The sequence below is a fragment of the Grammomys surdaster genome, unplaced genomic scaffold, assembly GCF_004785775.1.
Source record: "Grammomys surdaster isolate TR1022 unplaced genomic scaffold, NIH_TR_1.0 125187, whole genome shotgun sequence".
Classification (NCBI taxonomy): domain Eukaryota; kingdom Metazoa; phylum Chordata; class Mammalia; order Rodentia; family Muridae; genus Grammomys; species Grammomys surdaster.
Window position 1 is genome coordinate 663,621 of NW_021620078.1, and position 22,443 is coordinate 686,063.

The 22,443-nt window shown below is 37.4% G+C and overlaps 1 protein-coding gene across 1 annotated transcript in view; it reads left to right on the plus strand.

Annotated features, from left to right (window-relative positions):
- LOC114637166 (tolloid-like protein 1) overlaps positions 1 to 21,408 on the plus strand; it is a gene marked incomplete at its 3' end in the record, with an annotated part of 136,590 nt that extends 115,182 nt beyond the window's left edge. Inside the window, exons 9-12 of the mRNA XM_028785354.1 lie at positions 5,063 to 5,178; positions 17,177 to 17,279; positions 20,055 to 20,171; positions 21,263 to 21,408. Coding sequence (XP_028641187.1) covers positions 5,063 to 5,178; positions 17,177 to 17,279; positions 20,055 to 20,171; positions 21,263 to 21,408 — 482 coding nt within the window. The remainder of the gene's footprint in view (positions 1 to 5,062; positions 5,179 to 17,176; positions 17,280 to 20,054; positions 20,172 to 21,262) is intronic.
- Positions 21,409 to 22,443: the final 1,035 nt, after the last annotated feature.

Here is a 22,443-nt window from a genome sequence, read left to right on the forward strand (position 1 = left end):
CTTCTTCTGCCCGTCGTCTATTTCTATGCAGTCGTCTGGCTCTTGGATTCCTGTCTTATTAGTCTGCAGCTGTGCATTCACATTTGGGTACCAAACTCTCTCATTGCATCAATAAGAACAGATCTTAAGTGGTCCTTTTCCATTTACCTTTGCACCTTTTGTTCTCCAGCCACACTGCTGGCCAAGTGACGTTCAAAATGCAAACCTTTCTTCTTACATCCTTAATACAAAGGTTAATTTCCCTTTCCAGCTATCTTTTTTCAAACATGGCCCTTTCATTCTCAGCCTCTTAAAGATGTTTCTGTTCCAGGCTTGCCTTCTCACTCTTATTTTCTTCTTCCCTTAGAACTATGATGTCACTTGCTTTGGCCTCTTCCTTCACTGGGAACATTGAAACTTGCCAGCTCTTAAGTCTCCCTAGGTAAAAGCTCCCTGGTTTCCATTTCCTCACATTTACAAAAGCTCTGTAATCATTGCCCTTGTATCTTACAGCTGTCAGTGTGTTCTTACCTGATATGTCTCAAACTAGATCATAAGCTCCCATAGGATCCCATGTACATTAGAAAATGCTTTGAATTAGCTGCTCAACTTATATGAATGAATGAACAGGCTTCAGTATGTGAAAGATACTGTACCAGATATTGCACGGACAGTGAAGGAAATATGAATTTTTATATGACTAGCACTGTGTAGGTGAGGAATCTCATGGGAGAACAAATACAAACATGGTCTCTTGTAAACAACCTCAAACTTACTTCTTAGCCCAGCACTGCTTAAGTTGTGATGTTCCTGCCTCCATCACCCATGTTCTTGGGCCACACACACGTAGTGCCATACTTGCTGTCTGTGGGCAGTGCTTCAGGAATTCCAGGCAAGCTCTTCAATCACTCAGCTCTGTGCTCTCTCTCTCTCTCTCTCTCTGAGAATCATTTCAAATCCAAACAAATGTAAAATTTTGAAGGAAAATGGGTAATATAAATGTATAGGTATTAAACATATTTTTATTGTATAGATACTTATGCTTTCATTACCCTGAGGAAAATTATAAATTTATTCCTATAAAATTTAGAGGATAGTTTTCAAATATTTGTTTGAAATTTTGGACATTGATAGAAAAAATATTTGCAAAAGATATTTTGTCCACAGTAAATTTAGCCTCATTATTTAAAAATGAGACTCTATAATTTATCAGAATATACTATTTTATAGTAACAAATTAGAATTTTATATTGAAAAGTATATATAACATATATATTATATATACAGTTATATATATATATGGAGTATCTAATTCATACGTGAATGAGAACATATGGTAAATATTTTATTTTTAATTTTTGATTTGATTAGAATGCTGATTATAATAAAGTATCCTTAGCAATTTTACACAGGTTTCCAATCCTACTTGAGATGCTGAGGGCAGGAGAATTGCAAGTTTAAATCTTGTCTGGACTCAGAATGAGTTCAAGGCCTGCCTGACTACAATTTAAAAAGGAAAGGCTGCAATCCACCTCAATGGTAGAGTGTTTGCTTTGTATGCACAAGGACCCAGGTTCACGCTCATGCACTACAACAACAGCAACAGCAACAACAGCAGCAGCAGCAACAACACCAACAACAATTTATCCATTATAGTTTATTAATAGTTTTCATTTTCCCAGTTATTGCTGGGGCAGTAGTTGTGATCCACACACATACAGCCATACTCTCACCCCTCAGTCTCCCTATTTGTAGGTGGAAGTATTTAAGGATTAAAACATGTCATATCATTCACCCTAAGAAACAACCTCATAGAATCGATGATCAATGTAGGTGATTTTTCAGGCAAGGAAACTGATTGAAAGCTTTTGAGACTTGGTATTATTTTGGAATAACAGCATTGGTATTAAGGTTGCCCTCTCATTCCTATATTTTCTAATATTAGACAAGTATTTGAATAAATCATGCCAGCTGTCCTTGTTAAGTTCCCTTCACCCCCTAGTCCACTGCATAGTGCTGTTTTGAGGCAGGATACTGCTCTGTAGCTCAGGCTGGCCTTCAACTCAAGGTACCTTTCCTGCCTCAGGCTCTAGAGGGGTGAGATTGCCAATGGGAGCTACCATACCCAGGCAAATTTGATTTTTATATTTGAACATAAATCAATCAGTATGCCGTTGGTTGAGACTGAAATGGAGACAGCAGAGTTTATTGAAAAATGCTCACAAAGGCTTCATTTTTGAAATGCTTTTATTGTACGTTTTAACAGTGTAATCTGCCTGTAATTTATAGAGTAGTACTTTTAGAATTATGTTAAATTTTGGTTTACATTTAGAGAATCTAGTCTTCATTGGAACACCATAGTTTGTATAGATTTGTGAATCAACCACTTTATTGCTTTAATTCCATTATAGGAAATACACCGTAAACTTCAGTTTGCCTAATAGAGGATTTGATTCTCACAGAATTCGCATATAAATAATGGAAAAATATATTTTTCCACAAAACACTTTCAGATCCCCAGTTGTTATTTAACATCTAAACTTATCTTTCTTAGAAGCATGTGGTGTAATGTTAGCAGATTCTTCTAAGCCTCCTTGAAACATACTAGGTATGTTTAGTAACTGATAAATTATGTGCTTTTGGCCTTGGCCGTTTTCATTTTCTTCTATGATTCCTTTATCTGCCTGGCTCATCAGAATAAGCGTCGCTCATTTCTACTTTAGATTTACTTTGTTGTGCAAACCTAGTGTCTGTTTTACTGATGATATAAATATTTATATCACCCCAGACTGTTTTTATAGCTCTGTTTTACGTTTCCAGAGTCATTATCTTTCTTTATTTAACACAAGATATGCGGAGTCATTTATAATTTATTGAGTATTTGACGAGATGAAGGTTCACATGCTGTGTGTTTTGCCTCATCAGATCCAGGGAATGTCTCAGTTTTGAGTGCAATACCCTTCACGGGGAAGACAGTGTCTTTTAGATCATTGAATGAAAGTTACAGTAACTGCGGCCAGGAAGTAATTCTCAAAGACTGAAATCCAGCTAGGTTCACAGGGTGCAGAGCGTGTCCCTTGCAAAAGTTACCAGAAATGGAATTGTATCCATTGGCCTACAGCAAGCATGGAAAGCATGTAGCTTGCAATTTCACTGCTACCTATTTCCAAATACTAATAAGAGCTTAGAAAGTGAAAACTATATAATCACTCTTCTAGAAATTTCTACATATAAGTGAAGAAAACAGAGAAACCACTTTTGTAGAACATTCTAGAAAATTGGTGGGTTTTAAAAAAAGATTTATTTATTTTTTAAGTTACGTGTATGAGTGTTTTCCTATATGGATGTCTTGCATGCGAGTGTCTGGTACTCACAAAGCCCAGAATGGGTTATCAGATACCTAAACTGGAGTTCAGAGGGTTTGAGAGCCACAATGTGGCTTCTGGGGATAAAGCAAGTGTTCTTAAGCTTTGAGACTTGACTCTTGACTCTTAAGATTATTTTCCTCTTTTAGTTTTTGGCTTTCTTATTTTGAATCATTGTATATTACATTCTGATAGTACCTTTATTGAATTTGTATTAGTCATCATTTGTGACTTTTTAAATGTTAAGTAGCATATAACTTTACTTAGAAATTACTATTTAAATTTGCTACACACCACTGTTAATATACAGGTTTTGTTGGGCTGTGGTGTGTACATGGGCTCGGGTCCTATGGGTTAAATTGTGGGTCCCATGTCTGTTGCCTCAAGGGGCTGGGGCCACAGCTCATGGAGGCAGGGGTGTGGGAATTTGATTCTGTTTCCTCCAGGCTGGCACCAGGAAGATGTTGGACTGTGAGAAGCCATGGGACTCCTTTCCGTGGGTGGAGGGAACACAGTCTGGGGCCCACAGGCCAGAGCTTTTGAGTTGTTGATCCACGGTCAGGAGGCAACTGGATCGGACTGGTCTGGTCTCAGACTCTTGGGCTCTCAGGTGATGCTGGGAGGCCACAAAAGGACAAAGAAGGAGGAGCATACAGGCTGGATAGATCCAGAGCCAAAGGAGCCAAGTGGGAAAGATGAGCTCTGGTTGCTTCCCAAGGGAGTGAGACACTTGGGTCACAGAGACTCACTTGCCTGGGCCTCGGCTGGCTTGGCTTGCTTGCTTGAGTTGGTGGCCTCCGTGGTTGGAAGTATAGAGAGGTCCTCCACAGGGAAATTAGACTGCTGCTCTTTAGTTGAAGACCTCCACACTCTCCCACTGCAGGCCCCAAGGAAGAGAGATAGTCCATGGTCTTAGGCTATGATCTTATGATATTTATTGTCATGGCAGAAAGTGGATGAAGCTATACCCCGTATTCTCAGGGCAGGCCTGAGGTTAAATACCTTTTGCAAGGGGGAGGGTCTGGGAAAGAATGCTTAATTGGCTACGCCCTCTGGCCTTTAGATATCTCATTAGTATGGAGATCTGTCTTGAGGCTCTGTGGCCTGTAGTCATGTCTTCTACCTGTGCTATGTGACCAATAGCCCCAAACCTTTCTGTGGGAGGGGCTATAGCTATGTGAAAGGAACCAGGGGCCCAGGAGCAAAGCTGAACTCCTACCATCCCTGGGGATCTCTGAGGTTCAAAGCCTGCTCAGCTAGGTACCCAGCTGCCACTCACAGTCCCACAAGCTTTCATTCACATTGATTGCCCTAGTAGAAAAAGGAAAGGATGAGTGTCCTTGAAGTTATCTGCTGTGATAATGAATGAGAAAAGTTTCCACGAAGGGAACTTCATAGTTGCTAAATTATTTATCACCTCTTGTCTTGTTTTATGGTTATCTTTAGTGACACCAGAAAGCATGCGGAAGTTCTCTAAGAGAGACATAAAAAGAAATTCATTTGAAGGGTAGTCACTACCTGGAGTTGGGCATGGTAGTACATACCTGAAGTCCCAGGACTCAGAGGGCATCAGTATTGGGGATATAGAGTCAGCACTAGTTATGAAAAGAACATAAGGAAGAAAAGAAATAAAAATACATATTACTATATAACACTATATATTATGCTCATGCCTTTTACAATGATTAGTAAATAATTTCCTGCCTTTCCCCCTTCAGCATGTGGAGAAACCCTACAAGAATCCAGTGGCAACCTTTCCTCCCCAGGATTCCCAAATGGCTACCCTTCCTATACACACTGCATCTGGAGAGTGTCTGTGACCCCGGGAGAAAAGGTAGTTTATACCCGAGGAGTTCTCCTTCAGTCTCCTCTAAGTAAAGTATTTTACTAATTTTAAGATACAGTTTTCTTATTGTTTATTTACCATTATTGTTCCTTATTATTATTTTGCTATGCTGGAGATTGAACCCTGGGCCTCAAACATGCTAGGCAAACACTTTAGCAGTGAGCTAGAGCTAGAGCTAGAGCCAGAGAGCCAGAGAGTGAGAGAGCCAGAGAGAGCGAGAGAGCCAGAGAGAGCTAGAGAGCTAGAGAGAGAGCCAGAGAGCCAGAGAGCCAGAGAGAGAGCCAGAGAGAGAGCCAGAGAGAGAGAGCCAGAGAGAGGAGAGCCAGAGAGAGGAGAACCAGAGAGCCAGAGAGCCAGAGGAGAGAAAGCCAGAGGAGTGAGAGCCAGAGGAGAGAGAGCCAGAGGAGAGCCAGAGAGAGCCAGAGAGAGCCAGAAAGAGCCAGAGAGAGCCAGAGAGAGATAGAGAAAGCTATAGAGCCAGAGAGCCAGAGAGCCATAGGAGAGCCATAGGAGAGCCATAGGAGAGCCAGAGAGCCAGAGAGAGCCAGAGAGAGCCAGAGAGAGCCAGAGAGAGCCAGAGAGAGCCAGAGAGAGCCAGAGAGAGCCAGAGAGAGAGCCAGAGAGAGAGCCAGAGAGAGCCAGAGAGAGCCAGAAAGTCAGAGAGCCAGAGAGAGCCACAGCCACAGCCACAGCCACAGCCACAGCCACAGCCACAGCTAGAACAAGAGCAAGAGATATGGCTATGGCTATGGCCATGGCCATGGCCATGGCCATGACTATGGCAACAGCTACCGCTTCTCACTGCGTTCTAATCTGAGGTGGGGTGTTTGAGAGTTGCCCAACCTGTCTTTAATCAAACTCTCTAGCCCAGATTGGACTTTAATTCATAGTCCCTCTGCCTCTGCCTGTCAAGCAGCTGGGATTACAACTGGGATTCGATTATCAAGCCTTTGTTTTATTTTTATTTCATTCTTCAAATGTTTAAATAAAGTGAAAATGGCTCAAATCTAGAGTTTTTGAAAGCCTTGATTTAAAATATTTTTGAATGCTTTAGAATTGTTGATGTAATATTAATTATATAATCAGATACAATATAATTGACTGGAAAACCATCAGAAAGACAAAATTCCTGTATTTTAAAAATATAACACACACACACACACACACACACACACACACACACACATACACATACACATACACACATATATATATATATATATATATATATATATATATATATATATATATAAATTAGCCAAGAAGAACTTATAAGGAATACTAGAAAGTATTTGTAACTGTAGTTTAGTAAATGTCTTGAATGCCAAGCCTGTAAATGCCACGAAAGCAGTAATTAGCGGGAAGTTAACAGAGCTAAGTTGCAAGAGGAACTAGTGTCCATAATAGACTCAGCTCTATAGCCATAGACACATTAGAAGAAAGAGCATGGACTGAAATAAAAGTTACTAGAGAAGCAAAAATATAGACGAATAAAGTCATAGTAAAATGGTAGAATGGTAAACAAAGTTCCAAATAGTAACAGTTTTCTTTTGTAAAGGACAATAGACAGAGACCAAGAAAGATTGATGATGGAGAAAAAAAAGCTGGTTAATGTTTCCTGAAAAAAAATTATCATAAATACAAGATTTAGACAGGAAAAGAACCTAAATATATATTTTGAACATTGTGTCCACACTTAAATTGTGTAGCCATAGTTATTTTTAATAGATTTTTTCAACAAGGAAATCTCATGTTGAAATGGCCTTTATCTGTGAGAATCTCCCAATAATTATTTTCAGAAGACAGATAAAGAAAATATCATACCTACATGGAAATAAAACCTTGGCATTGATATCAATATAGACAGTGAAGACAGGGATTTATATTCTCCCAAATCACATTAAACCGGAGACATAAAATCCCACTAAAGTTACCAAACAAATTCAGATGCTTGTATGTGTCCATCTATGAATTTGTGTATATATGTGTACTCTATGCATATAACCCATTAAATATGTCTTTTGACAATTCTATTAATGACTATAAAACAACAGTAAACCTTGATCAAATAAGGCAGGGAAAATACTATTTATTATTACAAGTTTTACTCTAATTAAGGAAATTTAAAATTTATTTCTTTTCAGATAGGTAAAAACCAAGCCTATAGTTTTCTTCCATTTTTTTCAATATTGTTCTTGGGAAACAGCCTACATGTTAAGGCAAAAGAGTGAAAATAAATGTGTAAGTTCAAAAAAAGATTAACAAGTCTTTATTTTATTAATTGTGTTAGATTATTACATTAAAAGCAATAGGTAAGACATAGAATAAATTACTTCATTAATTTCTCGTTTCTGTGTTAAAAACAAACTTCATACCTGTATTTGTCATAATAATGTCTCTCTGCATTAACATTAACAAATATATATTGATATTAATCTTTGGTTTTTCAAGTTATTGTTTGAATTGAATTTGACTCTGTAATTCACATGGAATGACTGTAAGCACACCCATTAGCCTCAGTGTAACACTGAGTTACTGAAGATCACATGTCAGTTCTTCTTAGAGATGTTTGGTGATTTTAAGTAACAGCATGGATACAGAGCTGTCCAGGGTCTTCTGCTATTCATAGAAAGAGTCTTTGAAAATGTACTTATGAAATAAAAATAAATTTTACTCACAAAAGTTACTGATTGGTTTCATGAATAACCTTATAGTTCATATATCTGTTTGTAATTTAAGAATTATGTGTCTATTGAAATACAGTTATATGTTTTGGTCACTTTTGTGTAGGTCACTTTAATAAGTCACTTCTGTGGTATGAAAAACTATGCCTCTGATTGTTTTCTTTGTGGCCTTTTGGAACAGTTTTTCCAAGTAGCTGTGGCGCACCTGACATTTACTGTTTACCACAGGCTAGCCTTGATGTCATGGTAACCCTCTTGCTTCTGCCTTCCAAATGCTACAATTATTTGTGTGAATCATCAGACTCAAGCTCACTATAATTTTAAAAACAAGATCTTGTAGTATTTGAAAACATTTGAAGCAAGAGTAATAAAAGTTGCTTTAAATTACAGCAATGAATAACTGGCATTATCCCCTCCAATCCTGTTGAAATGCATCATACTATTAGTATTTAGAACTAATTCATTATTCTTGTATGATTACCAATAAAAATATTTTCTAAAATGTTTCCAGAAGAAATCAACAATTGTATCATCTTTTTTCTTATTGTTCTTTACATTATTTATGATAACTGGTGGATACATTAAATTGTTATAAGTTAGCAATGAAGATAATTAATTCATTTCAGACCTTGTGTGTTTTTTTCTTATAATTTGTGATTCTATGCCTTCTGGACCTCTAAGTTTATAGTAGTCATATTGAATTTATATGTTTCTGTACAAACAATGGATACTGTAATGTCTCTCAAGCCCACTTTACCTTATTCTAATCAACCAATCATCTCATGCTTTGGTTATTATTACATTCTAATTATTTTGTCACATTATTTTTCTCAACCTAAAATTATTTTTAGCAAAATTCACTTTCTAATTATAAAATATGCTTTTCACATTTTTTCCTTACTACTTTCTCTTTTATTCTTCACTTAGAAAATAGTTTCTAACTGATGTGACCTTGGGGAGACCAATATTTACAAAGAATATTCTCTGCTTTAACCATATATTGTAACCAATAATGCATGCAAGTTTTCTGTTTCATCAATCTTTTATAAATCCGTTATAAGTTATAAATCAGAATATGGCTAATATTCCTGCTGCTGTTTTTATCCTATCTTATAATACAGACTTGTGCCGCAGTTTACCATCATTCTGTAGTTGTCTTAAATGTTTACGTTTTTGTTTTCTTTAAGTGAATTTATCTCATTTTGTTTTTAATATGTATTTAGGTCATATATTATTATATATATAATAGACTATTAAATCCTTAGAATATTATATATTTCTGATATACTTATCTGGTTTTACTATATAGGGATTTTCTATCTCTAGGCAGGGTTCACTTTAAGACTCTGTTTAAAATCAAGCAGGAGGGTGCATGCCTTTAATCCCAGCACTTGGAGGTAGAGTTCAAAGTTAACTTAGTCTACATAGTGAGTTCCAGGACAGCAATGGCCATATATAGAGACCCAGTCTAAAAATACAAATAAATAGATAAATAAATACATAAATAAACAATCAAACAAACAAAATGTAACCCTCTTTTCTGATACTGATACACGCACACGTTCTTTTGAGTAGTTGTGGGTATTCGCATGTCCTGCTTTATGCATTCAGTGGTCTTCCTAACCCATAGTGATAACTTTATGGCTTACATACAATTCTTATCACAGTGATATTTACTGTGATTTTTGATATTACAGCTTACTAGTGTTTTGTTTGTTCTTTCTTGTTCTTTCTATATATGGATCATGAGTTTTTTCTCACAGGATTGAGTTATAAATTCACAATCTGTTCTTATCATTCTATCAGTTTCTTTTTCTTTAAGATTAGATTTAAAAACAGGGCCCCCTGTGTATTCACCATGAAGTCACTGGCTGCCACTCTGTGAGTGAGATGTTCCTCAGACCAATGGTGATGTCTTCCATTTCAATTTCGAATCTTCACAGATAGACTAGAATTATATTATCAAGTGATGTGCAGGGTTCAAATTCTAGGAAGAAGAAATTGTGGTTACTGGCAATTTCAGTAATAGCACTTCTTGGAACATTGATCTGGGTACACTCTGATAAAGAAAACTTGGGTAGGAAACCAAACAAGAAAACATGAATGTGGAAAAGCACTTACAGTATAATTGAAAGTTAAACATCATATACCTAAATGTGTCAACTTTTAAATCGCATGCACCAGAGGCAAAATTATAGGTGGATGAGTAGTTCACTGTGTGAAGCTCATGAATAGATTTTATTTTCATTTCCTCCAATTCACATTTCTCCTTTTCATTTTCTCTAATACACATATCTTACTGATCATATTCAAATAGGTGTATATCCTGATGTGTAAAATAAACATTTGATGTCAATAACTATGAAACCTTGTAACCCAGAAAGTCATTGCTGAATTTGGAGAATATCATAGGAAAGCAAAATGCAACTTATTGTGGGTATATAGTAGCACTCAGATCTTATTGGGGGTCTGAAGATGACTGAATCTATAGTAGCTTTTCATCAAGACTAAAGAGTGACAAGGAATGGGAAAGGGGAAGAGGAATCTAGACACACCTGTGGACACTTTTAGGAATTGCTACTCACACTGGGCAGCTTTGTCAGGGCACTAAACCTAGTAATATCCAGTAGGTCTTTAGTTATGAATAAACATGCTTTAGATCATAAATATGAGTCAGCCAAAAAGCGTCAGGGATTATGTACCTCTGATGCTTGTGAACTGATAGTAGCCAGACTTTCCTAAAATTTATATAGTCACAGAGCACAGGAAACATTCTAGGTGTATGAAGGTAAAAACCAAAGAGCAGTAAGTTTGAAAGCTACTGTGTTAGCTAGGAAACGAAGAGTAATACTTTTCCATGTCAAAGGTTGATGGTGAGGCATCATGTTTATAGATTCCATGGTATGTGGAAGTTGTCGATTAGCTAGAAAAAGAAGGAAAATCCAGGTAAAGGAGACATGAAGGAAACTCTCCTTAATACCAGGCGATGTCTGATAAAACATTGAAAACCCAAATACTATTATACACTTTTAAGAAGAAGAATTCCTTTGACAATATAATCTCCACTTTCTCCCGCTACCTGCCATATAATTGAACTCTTTTTTTTTGTTTTTTTTTATAAATAATTTATTTATTTTTGAACATGAAATGCTTTTTTATAGCATGTTTCACAAGGGGAGGGGGTAAGAGGGGCCAGATGGTGGAAAAGTACAAAATCTTCTTGGCCTGTGCCTTGAAACATGTCATGGTCTATACGGTACACTGCCTTGAATTATGATCTACCTGCTGTTCTTCAGAAGATATGGTACACTGCTTGAGTTATGGTCTCCCTGCTATTCTTAAGATGATATGGTACACTGCTTTGAGTCTATCTGCAGTTGCTAAGCAGGATCTTGCAGTTGCCAAGCTTCAGAGGACATTGTGCAGGTGGGGAAAGGTAGGGGGTGAGGGTAAGGGCGAGGGTCCTGGCTTCTGGCATCTCCCCCTTCTCTGTTTAGTTAGAGAAGGCATCTTATGATCAATCTTAAGAGAAGTGTGACTACTTGGGATCACCTAACCTTTAATAAAGATAGAGACTTCAATGAAGGTCCCAAGATCTCTCATCAATTCTTGGGTTCCTTTATATCCCTCATTGTAATTGGATGGCTTTCTTATGGAACTTTAAAGTTAACGTCTTTTTAAAAAATGTTCCACAGCATAATGACAAATGAACTGATGCTTTGTTTGTTTACACTTCTTTTCTCTTTTTAATTGAAAGTAGATTCTTCTCTCATTAAATACATCCTGACCACAATTCCCCCCTCTCTCCACTCTTCGTAGTTCCCATACTACCTCCAGTCTCTCCTGGAACCCTGTCTGTTTCCCTTCAGAAAAGTGCACACCTCCAAGAAACAAACAAAGAGGACAAAACAAAGTACAAAATATAAAAAGAATACAAAGCAAAGGTGAACATGGCAATCCGACAGGAGGGAAAGACTCCCAAGAGCAGACATATGAGTGAAAAACACACCCACTCTCACTGATAGGAGTCTCACAAAACACGAAGCTAACAGCTACACATATATGCAGAAGTGCTGGTGCAGACACACACAGGCTCTCTGCCTGCCACTTCAGACTCCATGAGCCCATATGCACCAATCCTAGTTGACTCAGTGAGCAATGTTTTCCTGGTGTCCTCCGTTCCCTCTGACTCCTACAATCTTTCCTTCCTCTCTTCCAGTGGGTTCCCCATATTTGAGGGTAGGGACCTAATGGAGCTCTCTGATTTATACTCTCATTCTACATACTGATTTTCTGTGAGCCTCTCTACCAGCTCCCATCTGCTGTCAGAGGAAGTCTCTCTGTTGATGCCTAGACAAAATACTGTTATATGAGTATAGCAGAATATCATTGGGATTATTTTATTTTTTATTTTATTATTTGTGTATTATTTCTTGGCTCTACCCTTGTGTTAAGATGGATGCTTGAATATTCACAATGACTGCGATGCACACAAGCACATTTCACAGTGCTTGAGGGTTGTCTACTTGATTTTCCGTCACAACATCCAACAAAAAACTTTGCAATCTAATTATGGCAATTCAAGTTTGATATGATAACATCCGATTCGAAAGATTTCTTCAACATTTGAAAGTTTAAGTAAACTAAAAATCTGAGAAGGACTTGACCTTGAACCCAAGTCTTTTATGGACTATAATGAATAGCTTCTAACTTTAGAAGAAAGAATATGTTTTCCCTGTAGTTTAAAACAAGTTTTGCTATAACGTTAACAGTCAATAGCTTCTGGATTACAAAGGACATGCAATCGATAGCTTTGCCTTTATAGGTTTACCACAAATATTCATTTCTGACAATACAGTGACCAAAGTGACATAGACAAGGGACATAGACAATATGGTAGAGAATCATTACGACCGTTTGTTTGTGAAAATGAGCTACAGATAGAATTTGTCTATCAAGTCTTTAATGACTTGATTTATGACTTCAGAACTCTATTACTGGGGAAGATTGTGTAGCTAGCAAATGCATTGCATTAGATATCCCTAGGTTTCCTCTGCTCAGAGTTCAGTAATTATTATATTCTGTTGCTTTTGATTCAAATATCTTTTTCCAAAAGCCATTAAATATCAACCAAATGGACTTAGTATGTATGTTCCCTCTCCTTACCTCTCAAATGTGCCAAGGCTATTGGAATTGGCCTTTCAACGGTGCCATGGAATTTGTGTAAGGGGTCAGCATTGTCTTGATTGTGCTGATGTTCTTTGATTCTTGCTCTGGAGACTTGCAAATGTCCAGACCCTTGAACAGCTGATCTGCCTTTCTTCAAGATTCTTCACTCTGCAGCACTGTCAAACAGAGTCTTTAATGAGCAAACTCAGCTGCAAGTCTATCACTTAAACTTTGCAACTGAATATCCTCACAGACGAGGAAACCTGAGAACTTCCTCCCTGCTTTGCCTCCATTTGTGCTCCGAAGGAGCTGTGATTAATTTCAAATTGATGCTTACTACCACCAGGAATGAAATACTTCTTCTAATGCCGCATTCATTTATTATTCTTTGATAGAAGCAATATGTTTACATAAACTATTATAATAGAAAACAAACCAGTGTTTACCAAGTGCTTTTGATTTGTAATTCAACTAGGGATTCTTCTAGCAGCATTACTCAAAGGCTGCGATTTTACCTCCATAGTCACAGCCTCAAGATTTGATTTTAGAAAACCTATCTTTATTACATTTTCTACTTCTAAAGGATTCTGTGTTTCACATTAGTGTCAGGCCGGTTTTGTTCCTCCATGGTGCTTGGAGTTTAAACTAGAAGATTAAAAACAAGATAGGAAACTCTTCTGTTCAGAATTATCCTCTTGTTTAGCTCTCTGTCTCTGTCTCTCTGTCTCTGTCTCTGTCTCTCTCTCTCTCTCTCTCTCTCTCTGTCTCTCTCTCTGTCTCTGTCTTTCTCTCTGTGTGTGTCTCTCTGTCTCTGTCTCTGTCTCTCTCACTGTGTGTGCGTGTGTGTGTGTAGGAGGTGTCTATGTTTTCATGAATTAACTGTTTGTTAGTGGTTCAGTAACATCATTTTCAGTTTGGGTTGATTGCGATGATAAACGTATTTCGAGCTTAGCTGATTTCTTTTCCTCCTTTAGGAGGGAAATTGAACCTACTTGTACAGGATTGTAAAATTCCCTCTTAAGTTTAAGAGAGGCCACTCGGGAACTTCAGTTATCTTCTTTGTGTCTTATTCTGTCTCTGAGCCTCTACAGTCAGATTTCTCACATAATGAGGATAATCTGAAGCCCCGTTTCTGCTGTAGGTAGAATACAAATGAAACTATGGGACACAGGTGTTACCACTCATATTTTAGTAGGTGCAAACAAAACAGGAATTAAGGTAGCATAAGGTAGCAAAAGAAATCCAGAAATTGTATTCTAGCCATATCTGAAGAATGGTCTAAAGTTGTGTTGGTGTAGATAATGTTTTGAGGAGTTGCTACAAATGTGGAAGGAGACTGAGAAGGAAAGAAAAGAATGATCTGGACTGTGCTCTTGGATATTTGGGGACTTTTTGAAACTAGGATAACAAAGCTGATTAAAGGAAAAGCAAAACGAGGAAAGAGAGGGGATGTGCGCATCGGGAAGATTAAAAACAAAAAGGTGATTTTATAAAAACTGTTACAACAGAAAGTGATGGATTGCAATCGTGAAATGCGTATCCACTATCTCAATCTGGGAGTGTTGTCTGTGAATAACTAAGAGTGGATATACTGAGCTATATAGACAACTGAAACCAACTTTGTAGTAAAATTTCATCAGCGAGCATTATGGAACCTAGACATAAGTTGCACCAGATTCTTCACACTGTGAAGGTGCAGGCTCAGAAGTTTTTACTCTAACTAGTGCTTCTTTTTACTTTTCCCCTCTTTTTGTGTGTATGTGTGATGTGCATGGGTGTATATGTGTGTGTTCACCTGTATGTGGGACTAGGCATGTTCATTTGCATATGTGCACATGAATGCAGAACCAGAGGTTCTTCCTGTATTGATCTTCTTCTTGTACATCAATGCAGAATCTCTCAGTTCAACCCAGAGCTTACCAGTTTGGATAACCTAGCTGCTCTGCTTGGTCCAAATGTTCCCTGTCTTTGCATCCCAGGAATCCTTAAGATGGCAAGTGGGCTGCCATGCCTGCCTGGCCTTTAAATGGGTACTAGTTATAGATCTCATGTTTTGTTGCATGGTTTTTCTTTATCCAGTGTGTGACTCCCCCTAGCCCAGTGATCAACTTTCCTTTCTTTTCTTTTTACTTTCCTTTCTTTTATTTTCCTCCCCCCAACAAGATAGTGGTTTTTAAAATTATTTTTGCATATAACAAAATAAGATTTTCAGATACTATAGTGTTCAAATTTCAATTTCTTAAGGAAATGCCATTACTTTCCATAATGGACAAACCAGTTTACATTTTCAACAGTATACAAGGATTTTTTTTTCCACATTCATACCTACTTTTTAATCTTTCTGTCTTTCTCAAACAGTTATCCTAATAGGTATGAAGTAGTACTTCACTGTGGTTTTTAATTTGTATTTTTTGGATCATTAATGCTATTGAACATTTTTGTATTTATTTATTTTTATTAAAAACAGATATTGTTCATACAATATACTCTGATCGGTTTCCCCTCCCTGAGCTCTCATACCCTAACCACTTCCCCACCCACCTGAATCCATACCCCTTCCTTTTCCTTCCATCAGAATATGATAGATATTAATATGTTAATATTAATAATAATGAAATAAAAAGAGGGAAGCATATCTTTTATCAGCATTGGCAGGGTACTCTGAAATATGGATGTAAGAAGGATAGTTTATTATCTTTTTCTCTGTCTCTTTGTCTATCTGTCTGTCTGTCTCTCTCTAGCTCTCTCTTTCTCTTTTCCTACCTCCTTCTCTTTCTCTCTTGACTTGTATCCAGCTTTTCCACTCTCACTAAAAGGTTCTTTGAACATTGTTATAAACCATAGTTTTATAGGAAGGCATTTTAAATATTCACAATTTATTGCTTTTGGCTATCATCCATTTCAGTTTCTAAAGAACAAATTTATTATGAGCCTAAATTTTATTAGATATATTTAAAGTGCCAGAGGGTTAATTGAGCTTTTGAACATACAAAATGGTTTTAAAATAATTTGACATCACAGAAGTACATGTCTCTTGTTAATTCCATTGTACTTTTGGTATAACAGAGGAAAGAAAAGATAAGCTTTGAAAAAATGAAGAATTTTATGAAGCCATGAGGAAAATTATGTTTCTAAGGACTATTTTATCTTTATAAAAAGCAGCATCATTCCAAACAAAGAGAAGAATAAAGGGCCATGCACAAGGTCGCCCAGCTCAGAAACCTTCACATGTATGTTCTTGGATCTGGAGAACTGCTGTGCCATCTGCCTTTAATCACACTCAAAGGGATAAGTCTAAATGTTAGAGCTGTATTTAAACATTTCAGCACACACAAAGATATTATGTTCTGGGAATAGAGCGCATGGTGTTTATTTTTAACATAATTATAGTTGTCTTGATGGTTTTCTTTGAAATAAATTATTAAAAAAAAGTCATTCATGGAAAAAGTGGAAATTATTCATGGTTCAAACCTTTAATTCTAGGAAAAATTCAAAATAAACTCTTTGAATAAAGGTTCTAACTTGTTTTAGGACTGCTCCCATTAAAACTATGGATTTCAGGTTAATTGCTAAAATGCTTTCTATACCCAGTGGTTAACATTGTGTTGCTGTTGCCTTTATTAAGTATCAATAGGAATGCAGCTCAGGGATGGCTTGTTTGGTAAAGTGCTAGCTTGAGTTCAGATCTCTAGACTATAAAGCTGAATCAAGCATCAGACAAAGCGATTGGCCCTGCAATCCCAGCGGAAGTGCAAGGAAAGACAGAAGCGGAGGCTTCCCAAGGAGTTCTCTCCAGTATAGCTTACCTGGCAAAGTTCCAGAGCGGTCAGATACCTTTTCTCCAACACAAGGTGGAAGATGTCAGAGTACGACACTTGCAGCTGCCCTCTGACTTCTATACACATGCTGTGCACATGTAGTACCCACACACTAACATGCTCTCATACATGTGAGTGCTCACACACATGCAGACCGTACTAATGAGACTAGGAACATACAGTTTCAAGTTTTTAATTAAGTTGCTAGAGCTCTATGAATATAGACAAAAGGAGTCTATTTTTGACGTCTTGTATTCCCCCGTGGAATCAAATCTCTGTGTATTAACAGTCACTTCTACTCTCTGTGCTTTGCAGATTGTCTTGAATTTTACTACAATGGACCTATACAAGAGTAGTTTGTGCTGGTATGATTACATTGAAGTAAGAGATGGTTACTGGAGGAAGTCACCTCTCCTTGGTAAGGTATTAGTCTTCTCTTCTGTAGCTGTGTCTGTATTCTATACATGGTAGAGGCAGATGGTGTTTCCAACAGTTATCAGTTTCAATCTATATGATTGGACTTGTTTATATTTTAATTGTGTTTTTTTTTCAACCATACCCCAAACTGCTCAAGGACAAATAGATGAATAGATTGATTCACTGATTTAAAATAACTTAAATATGGGGTAGATTATTTGATCTGAACACAATGATTGAGCATAGCTTTCCAAAGATTATGCTTATTGATTCCATACAGCATTTATTACTGAATTTGAAATTTAAGGATAATAGTTTACATAGATTACATATGTATATGAAGTGTGTGTGTGTGTGTGTGTGTGTGTGTGTGTGGTCTCTTTCCTAATGCAGTGTGAGTTATCAGGTCCAACTCTGTTAGCTGCCTCCCTGTGACAAGCAAATGTACTCCTCCTATAAACACCACAGCTTTGTTTCTTGGAGAGTCTTTCAGAGACTAAGAAGAGTCATCTGTAGTTTGTGTCAGTAACTGCAACTCAGATCGGTGCTCATGAATGTCTGCTCCCAGCTTTAAACCACAGACAACACAAGGAGCTTGCACGAAGCAGTGTAATGCTGCCCTCTGATTGCTCAGAAGTGGGAGGAGCTGGGAGCCCCAGCCACAGGACAGCATCTCCTCAGCGTTGATGTTCTCTCTTTCCCAGACTGCAGACTTCCTTCACTTTTAGTCATATCTTTGCTCACGTGAGGTTTTGTCCAGTACTTATCTTTAGCCCTAGCATCTAAACCCTGCTGAATGGACATTGCTGTACTTAATGTGGAAACTACCTTAGCAAGTCTCTGCCATCTGTGGAAATACTACAAAGCAAGAACAAAAAAGAGTCAAACTGATGTAATACTTGAAGTTCAGGAAAACAAAGCACTGTTTCTAGTTTCTCAGTCTATGTGAAATAGTGTATCCCATGTGTAGTTGGAATTCCAAGAAGGCATTTCAGTGCCTCTCAGCTGGGGAGTCCAATCTGAATCTGTTTTCAGGAAAGCACTTCGTGGGCTAGCACCATCTGCTTCCCTGGTTAAGAGCAGAGGGGTCCACCAGACCCGACTCAACGTGATGCAGATAATGTGTGAAATCTCTCACTAGTGTTCCTTGAAAGACTGAGCTCTGAATGAAATAGCTGATTGACAGCATCATCTCACCAGGAAAGGAGTAAGAATTATGGAGAAGCTGACTACCACTTCACACCCTCCAAGATGGAGGATACATTTGAACAGATTTGTCTGTAGCTTGAATGCGTGTACCAGTGAATGCAGTGCTGTCCTTTCCCACATCTCTTTAATTTAATGCATAGTTTCAAAGGTATTTCTTTACTGACTGACCTTTCCTATGAACTATTTTTATTCAAATTAGTTTTTTTTTACTTTAAATTTATGGGTATGTATATTTTCAGCAGTACGCAGACCTCCATATAATTCTGGGAGTTTGTGCTCTGTCTCATATGTCGATCTGAGCCAACAGTGCATTGTGGTTATAAATGTGAGTGAAGCCTAATAAATGAGAAAGGAGACCAATGGAGGGAAAACTAGGTCATGGTGAAGGACAGAGGCTGGACTAAAGGACAAAGGGATTAGGAGGAAAAGAGACAGAAGGGAGGGAATATACAGGGCAATAGGATAGTGGGGAGGGGTGAGATGAGACAGAAGGAGAATATACTAAACACAGTTCATTCAAAATTGCCACAGTGATATGTAGTAGCTGCATGTTAATTTAAAATAAGAATAAATACAAGAATGGTTAGCAGTATAGTATAATTGTAGAGTTATTTTATAGTGTGCGTGTGTGTGTGTGTGTGTGTGTGTGTGTGTATGTTTAAAGATTTGGATCATGTAGTGAGTCTAAGGAGGGATGATATGGAAGGAAGGACTAATTCTGTGACTTTACTCATTGGCTCCTAATAGCTCATACATATGTATACAGAATATGGTCAGCATTCAGAATCAACTTGATATGACCATTCTGGTTACAATGCCACGGACTATTATAGTTTTATCTGAGCCAGGGTGTGTGTTAATAATATAAGACACCTAGAGCATCTTACATTTTTTGTTCTGAGATGTCATTATCTTGATGAGAGGAGAAGCTTCTCGTGTTTAGAGCAAATTGTACCCTTCTAGGGGTGATCTATTGATAACTGTTCTAATTGCTCAGGACGACTTGAGACTTTTTCTGTTTCTCATAGAGTCACAGCACCACCTTGAAGCATCACATGATTTTTTTTTATGAGTTTGGAGGGTTAACTCTTAGTCCTTATAGGATAATGATATGGCTATCAGTTGACTGAAGAGTTTTATGTGGTCTGAAGAGAGTGCTTTACTTAGGAAATATTAAAATAAAGTTATGGCTCTAAAGCAGTGGTTCTCATCCTTTCTAATACTCTGACTCTTTAATACAGGTTCTTCATGATTTTCATTGCTACATTATAAGTGAAATTTTGCTCCTGTTATCAATCATAATGTAAATATTTTTGAAACTTGAGGTTTGCTAAAGGGATTGTGACCCATAGTTTGAGAAACACTACTCTAATTGCCAGAGATTTTTCATATATGTATATGTGTATGTATATATATATATATATATATATATATATATATATATATATATATATATATATATGGCTAGTGTGGGGCACAAGTCTTTAATTCAATGCACAGTGTGTAATTTAATACATACTACATATTCATATTTAGGAGCCTCTTTTTATTCTTTAATTTCTTTTAGGTAGATTCTGTGGGGACAAAGTGGCTGGAGTCCTTACATCTACAGACAGCAGACTGTGGATTGAGTTCCGTAGCAGCAGTAACTGGGTAGGAAAAGGGTTTGCAGCTGTCTATGAAGGCAAGTCACGTTACATTTAGGAGATCACTTCATCCCCAGCATCTCAATAGAACTCAGTTTCCTTTCATTTCATTAAAACAATATGGAAAGCTTATTTTGCCATTATATAATTTTTCTGAGCCAACATGTTGATGTTCACAAGATGATATTAATAAAAATACTCGGTAAGCTTAAATGGCAAGAAGAACAGGTTTTTTAGTGTAAGTGACACGGTAATAAAACAGGAGAGACAAAACAAATAGACAACATTTCTTATGTTTGTTTTATGATGCTGTGAGATGCTAAGAAAAATTAGAAATTTTTTTTGTACTGATTTTTTAAAAAAAAAACTGTTTGACTTCTGTAGTGGTGAAATACTCCATTCTAGGGCACTGCACAGAGGGTGATTATGTACAGTTCTGAAGTATTCTTTGTCTAAATGGGAGAGTCAGCATGTGAGAAAGAATTTATTACATGCTTTTGTTCTATTTTTCTTAAAGACAATGAACTGGCATCCAGCTTCCTGGCTGTAAACCAGCCTTTTGGGCAGGTTGTGGTGGGGGATAAATCCCTTCTCCATACAGGAGATTATATCGTTTCCAAGACAGGAGAGTCTCACTTCTCTTAAAATTTTAAATAAATGGGAGATTTTGTTTTAAAGATTCACGTCCTGGCAGGGGAGTGGATTACTGGACAGACTCATGGATACTGCATGCCAATGCTGTCAGAAGCTGCAGGGGCTCTGCTCAGAGTGAAGCTTCTTTGCTTGTGAGCTCTTTAGAAATCATCATAAGAAATCAAAGAACAATCTCAGTGAACAAAGACCTTACAAGATAAATAAAAACAAAAATTGATTTTAGTTTTAGTTAAGATGTCACAGCAATGAAAACTTCTATATTCCTTGACTGATCATCCTCTAATGCACACAGTTAAGAGACTGTGTTCACACCATAATCTTGGTAGCATGACAGCTGCATACATAGCCTTCGTTTTCTTTATGGCATAGTCTTTGCATTCCCACAGAAAACTAACCTGAAATACTTTGAAGAAAAGTACGGGCAAAATGACCTGTTGGGCGGGACTTAATTGTTTGTTTGTTTTGCCTTCTTCAGCAATTTGTGGAGGGGAGATAAGGAAAAATGAAGGGCAGATTCAGTCTCCCAATTATCCCGATGACTACCGACCAATGAAGGAGTGTGTATGGAAAATAATGGTGTCCGAGGGCTACCACGTTGGACTGACCTTTCAGGCCTTTGAGGTAAAGTCTTTTAGGGAAACTTCATGGCTGCATATTCTCTATAAATGACAGCAGCATTTAAGGTCCTCTTCATTAAGTCAGCATAGAAGCAGAGAATCAGCCTTTTAATCAGTGAAGAAGCAGTGGGTAGCCTATAAAACGGAACATCAAGAGAGAAAGGTTGTTTTTCTTTTTTCTTTTTGCTTGTTACAGACATTTGCCAGAAGATTAAAGTGAGTTTACATTAACTGTGCTATTTGAGTTAGAATGTTTGAAGTGTTGAGGATAGCTTTTGAAGCTTTTTTTCTTTTAAGGAAATGCATAGGCCTCTGTCATGAGACTGCTTGGAGGGTCTATTAAATCACAGAACCTTTATTTCCCCTCTAGAGGTTTTTTTTTTATGTTATGATGGAGCACGTTCTTTTTTAAGCTTTTATATGATTACAAAACTTGCTTATATTGAATATAATATTCTAAACATTTTTAGAAGCTTTTAACTTCATCAAAAACTATTTGTCAGTGCTTTGGGGAGATAGCTCACTGGATAAAGCACCTGCCTGAGGACCAGAGATCCGATTCCCCAGAACTCACATAAAAACTAGGCTGGTGTGGAGGCCACCTGTGATGCCAGCACTCCTGGAGGTAGTATCTAAGAGGAAAGTCCGCTATCTAGGCTATGCAGAATCCCTAAGCTTTGGATTCAGCAAGAGAATCTGCCGTAGTAAATAAATGTGGAAAAACAGAATGGTACCTACTTCTGGCCTCTACATGCCAAGACAGACAAACACACACAAGTGTCTATACACATGTGAAAGCACACAAGTGCCCATATACATATGAACATACATACAGATAAGCATATGCACCAAACACATATATATATAAACATGCAAAAAAAAAAAAAACCACTGAGATCACTGGCATTTTTGTATTGTTAAGTAACGAGTTAGAATATACCAAGGCCAATATGGACCAAAACCTGACTCTGAGACTCCTAATCAGAATGATTATACCCTCCATATTTCCCTCCCTCCCTCCCTCCCTCCCTCCCTCCCT